This window comes from Condylura cristata, unplaced genomic scaffold (assembly GCF_000260355.1).
Source record: "Condylura cristata isolate star-nosed mole 26May11 unplaced genomic scaffold, ConCri1.0 scaffold00029, whole genome shotgun sequence".
NCBI classification, from domain to species: Eukaryota; Metazoa; Chordata; class Mammalia; order Eulipotyphla; family Talpidae; genus Condylura; species Condylura cristata.
This window is the reverse complement of record NW_004567130.1, coordinates 16,924,794-16,934,700: the sequence shown is the minus strand read 5'-3', so window position 1 is coordinate 16,934,700 and position 9,907 is coordinate 16,924,794. Positions and strand designations below refer to the sequence as shown.

At 54.7% G+C, this 9,907-nt stretch overlaps 1 protein-coding gene across 1 annotated transcript in view; it reads right to left on the bottom strand.

The window, feature by feature from the left end:
- The window catches only part of TBX5 (T-box 5), a 40,545-nt gene that overhangs the window by 5,014 nt on the left and 25,624 nt on the right, over window positions 1-9,907 (bottom strand). Inside the window, exon 8 of the mRNA XM_004691011.1 lies at window positions 4,258-4,484. Within this exon, the coding sequence (XP_004691068.1) occupies window positions 4,258-4,484 (227 nt within the window). The remainder of the gene's footprint in view (window positions 1-4,257; window positions 4,485-9,907) is intronic.

Below are 9,907 nucleotides of genomic sequence, written 5' to 3'. Positions count from 1 at the left end.
TGGATGGATGGATGGATGGATGGATGGATGGATGGATGGGAAGGTTGTTGGATGAATGGATTTTTTTTTTTAGTGTACTCAGGTTTGTTAGTTCTTAGTGAAAAGAACTAGGATGTTGTGGGAAGGTCTCTGACTGGGCATCAAGACTTCCACTCACATGGAGTGGAAGCTGCTATCCAAAATCATGCCATTTATTCATTTGTTCATTATCTGCCTCTCCCAAGTTGTAGGGACACAGGGACCTTTGCCATCCCGCTGCCCCTGCTCCCAAGCACCCAAAGACCACAGCACTTGGGAAGTGCTTCAACAGGCGCCAGGCGAGGACATCCCCAAACTGCCTCCCACCACCCCACAGCCCTGGGAGTCTAACCCAACCTCCTAGGCCTCTGCTGGCAAAATGCAGGTAGCAGGATCTGCCTGGGTGCAACAACTGCAAAGACCCCAAGGAGGCAAGGGTGCAGCACTGAGGAAAGAGCCCTGCAAAGCCTCCCCAAGACCCACGCGCCTTCCCTTTCCACCACTGACTCCCCTCTGAATCTCAAGTCAGCAGTGGCTTCACTAGTCTGGACATGGGTTGCCTTTGGTTTCTAATGGGTGGGGGTAGCAAGGTCTGTCAGGGTGAGGGGAAAGAAAGACAGACAACTGCTCTCCCAGGCCCCGAGTCCTGGATTTGATTGAATGGCGTTGATAAAAGGCCTTCCCGGTTTTTTGGCACAACCCATGAGGGAGATAGTTGGAGACAGCTGGGTCCAAACACAGGGGACCCACTGGCCTGCCTGGCCTTTGACATTTCATTGAGCCTGCCTGCTGGGCTCATTGGAAAGGAGACAGACAATGAGGGGAAGTTAGATAGCGAGGCAGGCAGGGGCCGGGGGGCAAGCCACCCAAGGACTTATCACTTCACGGGAATCGCAAACTGGAAGGAAACCTCGCTGATTCCTTATCGCTGTGCAATGGAGGCTAGTGATGAATTGCTTTTTGTTGTCTCCAGGGCAGGCAGGACAGACAGAGCTTGGCTAGAAGGTTCCCTGTCATGGGAAGCCCCTTTTGGGGGTGAAGGAAGCTGAGAAGGGCAGAGGTTTCTAGGATGATGAAAGCAGTCCGACGGGGTATCCACTTCATGTACCCCGAGTGCAGAGACTCACTGCTGACTAGCTGAGCGACGCTGGACAAGCCACTTAGCTTCTCTGAGCCTTGGCGTGCCCATGCTTAAAGAGCTGATTCTTGGTTTGTTATCTCCAACGAGTCACCAAGTCCCGATACCCCCACATCTCACTTCCCCACCTGGTCTGAGCCCCCGTCATCTCACCTGCAGCGGCCACTCTACAGAGCACCTAGGAGGCATGCAGCCCCCCGTTTCCACAGCAGAGCAGTAGTTAAAACAACCGCCTCCTCGTGCCACCACGCTGTAAGCCCCCCGCGGCAGAAGGCCTCGCTGCAGCTTCCCCAGGCGGCAGGGGCTGCCCCCACTCTCCACCAGAGGCCGCGACTCCCACCCTGTTGTTCTCCATCTGTGTTGCAGTCACCCCAGCTCTTGCTCCCTCCTGGTGGGAGCAGCTCCCATCTTCTAAAAGGCCTCACACCTGCTTTTGTCCCTCCAGACACCTCCTCCTCGCCCACCTTCCACAGGGCTCTGCTTCGCTTCTAGCCTGACGCGATCCCGCCCCAACACCTCACCTAGCCGAAAAGCAGCCCATCACCAGCGTAACCGGTGACGCATGAGTCACGAGGCCTGGTCTGCTGTCAACCGGGGTCCAAGCCCCATTGGCCGAACAGTGGCTCTCAAACCTTCCTGCAGCACTTTTCCCTACCAGGCACCGTTTTAGGGGTGTCTGATTTCATTTCACCCCATATCATCTCATAACAACCCTACGCAATCCCTACTGGCAGAAAAGGCCATTGAGGCGGAAGACACCAAGTCACACGCCCAGGGCTGCATGGCCTGAAGCATCCCAGCTGCAGTGACCCGCCACAGGTCAGCCACGACTTCCAGCTCTCCGGAGGTGGCCACCTCAAGCTGACCCTGCGTTCCCGCCCAGCAGCCAGGAGCACGATGCTCACGTCATCTAAAGAGTGCCGTCAGCCCGGATTCCCAGCCGGCCCACCCACCTGCCCACCCGAGCTCATGTGCCAGGATGCTGCCATAAATAGTGCCCCCCCCCCAAAGCTCCTTGATTCACTGTGACTTCTTCCTCCCCTTCTTCTGGTCTGGCCTTAATTTCATCAACAGAGCTGCCTAATGCAAACCCGGTGTGCACCTCATCAGCGCCCCAGGAGCAGACCCTGTCTCAAGAGCAGACCCCAGTGGGGACCGCTGCGGAGTTTATAGCCGAGAAGCAAAGGTTATGGAGGCAGAGCGAGGTAGCTCGGGCAGGCAGAGTCTGCTGTCCAGACTGGACAAATTCCACCTTCAAGAACCATCAGCCCTCCAGTCTACCTTTGGAAGAAGCTCCAGCTTCCCCGTTTGGAAAGTGGGTTAATAATAGCACCCCCTGACTTGTGCTACTCCTACACTGCTTGTGGACCCTGGTTCAGGACCCCTTACAGAGAATATGCGCCAGCTCTCAGTGCCGAGGCCTCTCTGCGCCCTGCCTGGTGCCTGTAGGGGTGGGCGTGTCCGCAGCATCTGGTCGCCAGCCCATCCGGCAGCAGACTTGGCGTGAGTTGGGCCAGGGGAGCTGCGTGCGGGGTGAGACTGTTCAGGTCTTCTAAAGGAGCCGGAAAGGCTGCAGGTAAGAGCGGCGCCTCAGCTCACTTAGGTCAGGCCCCAGTCCAGACCTGTGACAACTGGTTTCCCCTTCAACACCGGCCTGGTAAACGCAACGCTCCCCTGATGTAACCCCAGCTCCAGAGACAGCTGCCGGCATTGTTTGCACTGTTCCTGTGAGTGAGGTTTTTGTGTTTAAGAAGATCCAGGCACTGGGTACTGGATTTCCCAAGGCATGTCGGCTACTGATTCTAGCAGCTACTCTGAAGATGAGACTTGGGGGTGCTCAAGCCAAACAGGAGCTGTCACTGGGGGAGCCCCATGCTCTGCCCAGGACCTGCAGGGCTTTAGGGCAGCTTCATGTCAAGCCCACGAAGCAGGTTCCTCCAGAAGCCCATAACTACAGATTTTTTTCTTAAGGAGCCTTAAAAGGTTTAAGTCAATTGCCCTAATCATATCATTTTGACACCCGCAAAGGCAGCATTCATCCCTGCCTGATCCTGACGCCCTCCAGTGTCAGCATGAGGCCACATGGACCTGATCTGTTATCTCGAGCCTCTGCTCCGTGACCAAAGTTCTCTTCGATGCTTCCAGGAACTCGCTTTCTTAAGTGGCCTCAGCGACCCAGCCCATCGTCACGGCCCTTTCCCAGGCACTGTGGGGAACTCAGCAGCATTTATAAAGTGGGAAACTGAGGCACAGAGAGGCTAGGACACCTGCCCAAGGCTATCCAAGCAGCTGGTAGCAGACTTGAGACTTGAACTTCTGTGTCTCTGGCCCCACGGTGCCCGTCTGCAGCTCCAGCAAGCGATCGCTCCAGCAAACTGACCCAACGACAGGGCCCATGCCAACCCACACCAGCTCGGCTGGAACACATACCAGCAGACATCTCCTGCCTTAACCTGTGCCACATTGGGCTCAGATGACTCAGGGAAAAGTCACCCATTTTGCATCCCCGAGAAGCGGAAAAGCAGATACGATAAAGAGTGGAGAGAAAATCAGTTGGGATTTTGCTTTGTGAGTGTGTGTTGGTTTTGACCTGAAAAGAGAGGAGGAGGAGTTTCCCTGCTGCGTGGCTGGTAATCCACCTGGGGACACTGGGGGCAGCCTTGCCGAGGGGGACCCAGCGGGTGAGCCCCCGTCACCCTCTTCAGCAGCTACGAAGAGGCAGTTTTGGTTCAAGAAAAGATCCCTAAGATGTGTTCTCACATTTAAAAGAAAACAACGCAAGCTGCAAGATGCACACAGCAGATCAGCTGTTCAAAGTACAAAGGAGGTGTTTGCAGACACGTGTGTGCATATACGTGTGCAGAGGTAGAAAGCAGGTCTGGACTGCATTTCGAATAAGTTTTCCCCAAAGAAAGGGCTGGAACAGTGCAAAGACGTGTCACAGAAGTCTTTAGTTGCACCAGTATGGTTTGAAAGGTCTAGAATCTCTATGTGGTCTGGTGTTACTTACTTTTTAAAAATAAACTAGTATAGTTGTGTGTACTTTTTTGGCGCAGGAGGAAGAAGAGGAGGGGGAGAGCTGGGCATGTGGTCACACTCACCTTTCCTCTTGGTGCAGTGGTAAATCTGGCCGTGCTCCTGGGGCAGCGGGTATGGGTTGGGCGGAGGCAGGAGGTCCTGGGAGGGCCCGGACACCCCGTTCTCACACTGGTACTGGGAGCCCAAGTTGGAGGATGTGGACAGAGCCCGAGGCTCGCTGCTGAAAGGACTGTGGTTGGAGGCCACCTTTTGTCTCACTGTGCTCCTGGGTACCACGGGGTATTCTTTACTGAAAGAAACAACGTGGGAAAGAACATTGGCCAGTGCCTGACACTCTCCCTGGTCAGACTCCCCCAGAAAGTCACAGAGTAAGAAACAAAGGGATCTCTGTGAAATAAAGCAATCCAGGGCTTCTCTGGTGGCACAAGGGGTTAAAACACAGCACTGTGAAGCTATCTACAGCCACTGCTGCAGAAGTTCGAATCCTAGCCAGGGAGCACAGCAGACCTCTCCTGTCTCCCTGCTGCTCCCCTCAGGGGTATATTTCAGTCAATATGCCTGTTCTGCTCCCCACTCTGTCTCTGGTGAACCCTCTACCCTGCCCCTGCATCTCTGGCTTGTACCCCAGTTTTCGTATGCATAAATAAATATATCTTTTTTTTAAAGCACGCCAGCTATGCTCAAGGACATCGTAAGCCCCCAAAACATACCTGGGCACTAACTTTTCATGCTTTATACAGTAGGCGAGTAGGTATAGACATATGCAGAAGGGTAAATCAGCACCTGGAAACATTTCAGCTCATTCTGTAAATCCTTAACTCAAGACCTAGAAGAGCTTAGCCATCACTGAGGCTTGACTCTGGGTCACCATGGGGCTCCACGGGGCTCCAGCTCTCGCCTTGCGCGCAGCCAGGCATAGCAGCTGACCAGCACAGCTGTCCGGGAGTCCTCCTGGGCTATCTAGGTTGGCTGCGAGTGCCTTAGAACGTCCTTTAGAGCTGCTACACTCATCGCTGCTCACATAGTACGTCGCCATGCTCGCTTTTCCCAACTATAAAGTGGGAATCATAGAAGCCCCTGTTCAAAGGGTTGTCGAGAGAAGAAATGAGGTCATACATGTGAGAGACTCAGAACACATCTGGTGCCTGGTAAGTGTTCAAGAATGGCGACCCTGGGCCTTGTGTCAGTGATAGGGGTAAGAGCATAGCAGAAGGGGACAAGGAAAGGGACAGGAGGGGGAAGAGTAGGGACAAAGGAAGCCGAGAGCAGCCCCGGCTGAAGATCAGGTCTCCTCCTATCACCGGTCACTGTGACTGCGGCTGCCTCAGCCCCTGGGGCTGGCACACAGGGAAACAGGACGTGATAACAGTCGTTGGCACCAGCCGCCTCCGAAGTGTGCAAACTCTGGTCCCTTGCACCTCCACCCTGCACACTAGGGGTACTCATCTCCTCCCTCACAGGAGCCTGGACACCAACAGCAGCTTCTCCAGGAGGAAGCGGCACTGAGCAGCACCAGAGCCCCAGGGGAACTGGGTGGGGGGAGACAGGCCGGTGAGAGGCCACCGAGGGACTGAAAGGAGGGGTGCAGAGAACAAAGGGGCGCTTGGGAGAAACAGCGAGTGGGTAAGAAAAGAAGGGCTGGACCCACAGCAGTCTACATCCTCTGAGGGGAGCAGCTGCCCACCTCTGGGCGGGGAGAGGAGGGCTGGGCAGGGCTGGGCGGCTGCCCAGTGTGGCCTATGATGAGAGTGATCCGGCACATTCTCTCTTGAAGACAATTTGAGCACAATCATTTTTTTTATACAATCATTCATCCTCCTATGTCTTCCCTGCGGGCTACGTCAACTTTGATAGAGCTAAACAATGAAGTATTCTGCAGCTTTAAAAAGAAAAAAAAAACAGAACGTGGAGTCTGTAGATGCAGAAATCTGTACAAGATCAATTAATGTGAGCAGAATTGTGAAATGGTTATGTTTGCTTCTCACCCAGAGTTGCAATTATGGGACAACTTTTAGGTCAAATAGTAAAAAATGACAAGAAAAACACCACGATGGTCAGGTTGGTGATGGTGATGAGTCAGGCGGCCAGGAGTTAGGAGGGAACAGACCACGCATCAGGAAAATGTTCCCGGCCTCCCGGAGTGACGTCACCCTCTGGGTCTCCGCCTTCCCAACAGGTACACAGGGCATTGAAAACAGAGCTGGAGGCCACAGAAGCCCTGAAGGGGTGAAGAGCAGAACCAAATGGCAGATTCTAAAAGCTGCCCCGGCCACACCTGCATTTCCCCAACAGGCGCCCCTGCAGGTGGAAGGGAGCAGAGGAGGATTTGAATCCGATGCCAAGTCACCTCTGCATCCAGGGAAAAGCTGACACTTACGGAGAAACACCCATTCCTCATCCAGCCCCCAGCAACGAGCTCTCCACTCTGCCGTACACCTAGTGTCCTTGGGGCTTGGGGCAGGCAGATCATCCAGCCAAGTCTGAGCCTCATCTGTTAGTTGGGAGGACGATGGAGAAACCACGCCTCTCTGCCCTGCGTCCCCCAGACACCTTCCCTTCCCTCCACCACTCCATGAACACTGACGTCCCCTCACCCACCCACCCCCACCCCCAGGGACCTAAGGAGCAGCAAGTAATGGAGACGAAGAAGGTATCAGATTCAGAAGCGTGTGCTCTCTGCCATCCCACTGCTGTGTGGCCCTGGGTGTGTCACTCAACCTCTCTGGGCCATGGGTTCCTCACATAATCGATGAAAATACTCACTGACCTGCTCTTGAAAATCCCTGGCACTGAGTAAAGACCTTTAGAAAATGTCGTTTCTGCCTTTACAGAATGATCTGCACCTCCAGGCCGCCAGTTTCTCAGAGGGAAGCAGTTTCAGTGGCCTGTCGCCTCAACTTGAAGGGTTTCGCTTTAGGGGCAACTTAGGAACATAAGCTTGGATTTTTAAAATGACACCTTGGCTTTTCCTATCTTGTACTGAGATGCGGTGTTGCTTTCTGTGATGGGTGTGCTGCTGTGACTGGGCACAGTCGTATCTAGAGGTGGTATCTGTGCAAAGCAGACCTCAGCACCATCCCAGAGGCGGGCGAGTCCTGAGTGCCAGGCACGCCCATCTGGGCTTTATCAAGTGCACAGACCACTATGTCACCTTTTAAAAGACTTGGCTAACTCTGCTGTATTAAAAGCAGTTTTCTTTGCAATCGATGCATTTGACTTTCTGCCTTTAATCGTATTATTCTGAGAAGTGATCCATGGGCTTTCCCAGGCTGCCATGGACCTTGGGCACTGAGCAGGTGAAGAATCCCATCCCAGAAGAACTATGCAACAGAAACCCCAAGATTAGCTGTGATTTTCACCAGGACCCAATTATTACTAGTCTTCAACTTGCTACATTTGTATACATTAAGTTTTTGGCCAAATACTTAAATCTCACTCTGAACAGTGATGTCTATGATGCACGTGTGGGCCTAAAAAGGTGTTCCTCTCATGCAGGTAAAACAAATACTTACCTGTTCCAATCAAAGAGTCCTCCTGAAATCATCACCCAGAAAAGAGTACCAGGCCTCACGCACTTCGAAGGGGCCTGTGTTTGCCCGTCAATCCCTCCTGTGGCGCTAGGAAGCAGGGACCGGCCTTGTCCCCATTTTCCAGATTAGAAACTCAGACTCAAGCAGAGGGAGCCACTTGGCCCATGGTCACAGACCCCCAATACCCAAGTCACTTCTAGACAGACAGCCCCAATTCCAACATGCTTTTAGGGAGCACAGTGCTGGGAGACTCATCTCCCACCCCAGGAAGCAAAGACTGAAGGCCCTGCCTTTGTTTGTCGAGTGAAAGGACGTCAGCGTGGCCAGGCAGGGGACGCCGGGTAAGTGCCAAGTTTCCATGAGGCAGCAGAACACACCCCCCGCCCCCCCCACCAGGGTCTCTGCGCCCAGCTCAGCGGGGCCGTGACCACCACCCCGACCAGCCAGCGCTGGGGCCGCCACTCAGTGTCTCCCCCTGGGGCCGGGAGGCCAAACAGAATGAAATTAGCTTTTAAGCTCCCCTTTTGCGGGTCAAGCTACGTAATGGAAAGAAAAGAAGAAGAAGAAAGACCTAATCATAATAAAACACCATAAAAGCTGTCACAGCTCGTTGGCCATCTCTGTTTAGGCAGCTTGGTGCGGCAAAGGGCTGTCAGCTCCGTGAGGGGAGGTCAGATCTCTCCGGTTTATATTCTTAATTTTTTTTTTAATTAAAGAAAATAACTCCCAAAAAATGTTGGCGGGGAGAATTTACAAGAGAATGTATCGATGGACTCCACGGAATTCTCCCGCCAGACACTGCCAAGTTGCAAAATTACTCTTTGGAAAGGCCAAATCCTGTTTTTGATTACGAAGCCTCACAGAAGTGGGAAAGTCATATTATCCCAATAACCACTTGTCCCTCACAGCTGGTTTCTCTCCGAGGCGCTTGAGGCCTCACGCCCACTGTCAATCCCGAAAGGTTCCTGCCTGCTGCTTGGGGGTCCCGGCCCCCCGCCCACTGGACAGGTGTGAAAACAAGAGCGTGCGGGCTGTGGGGCTTCATGGGTGTGAGATGGAGGAGGGAAGAAAACGGAGCTCCACTGGGCACGCCAACACGCTCGAGTCTCTAACGTCCACTCCCCTGGACACTGTGAGGGCACCTCTGAGGAATCCAGGCACAGGAGAATCAAAAGGAGAGTAGACTGCCCTGGGGTCTCCGGCAGTGGGAGTAGAGCCCCGGTCCCAGCACCCTCCGCGGCAGCCTCTGCTCGCCCCCTCTTCTTCCCACCCTCCTCCTCCACTTCTTTAAAAGCTCCTAAGGCTGCAGCCACTGCCCTGGTAGACTGTTCGCTCCCCTTCCACGCTGTCAGGCCCCCCCTTTCCTCCTCATGATCAGATTCACTTTAGAGCTCAAGAAATCGAGGCCCAGAGAGGTTAAGCAACTCGCCCCAGATCACACAGCTCTGGCAGGTCGGACTTGGCAGTAGGAAGGGAGGAAGCGCCGATGACAAAAGCGGGGTGTTAGCTATGCCGGTTCGGTCTGCGGACCCTACTGCCGGAGGGGTGTTGGGGGACCGGAGGCGGGAGCCTCCGCCCACACTCAGCTCCTGTGCTCAGACGCCCAGGCCGGTCCCGGGGCCTCGGCTCCCCGCTGCGGGGGCGCAGAGACGCCTGCCCCGCCGGCGGGCCCCTCACACGCTGTTCCACGTGAGCGAGGGCCGTGAATGACGCCATTGTCGCCAGGTCTGGGTTGTAAAAGCCTTACAAGGGAATATTGAAACCCGCGGCCAAACTGCACGCAGCCCGCGCCAGCTAACGAACCCCCGGCACCCCCGGCCAGGTTTCCACCGCAGCCCCTGAATCGGCCTTTTCACGGGAGCAGGTGGCAGGGTGCTGGCGGCGGGGGGCTGCGCCTCGCTGTCCCCTGGCGAAGCTCCTCTACTTCTGGCAGGTTTTTTCAAACAACTGAAGCCGGGCACTGGGGCAAGGCGGGGGGGGGGGGGCGTAAAATCCCCGCTCTGGGGGAGCAAAGGCCTCTCCCGGCTTGCACTTTCATCTGTGATGAAAACTTCTGGAGGCGCCCCCGAGAGTATGCGCTCTTACTTCGAATGCGCGACATAAATAAAATCAATTTAATTCTGCTCCGACCTGTGCAGGCACAGGGCTGGGTGAGCTCACCCCCGACGGCGGCACCCGCTCA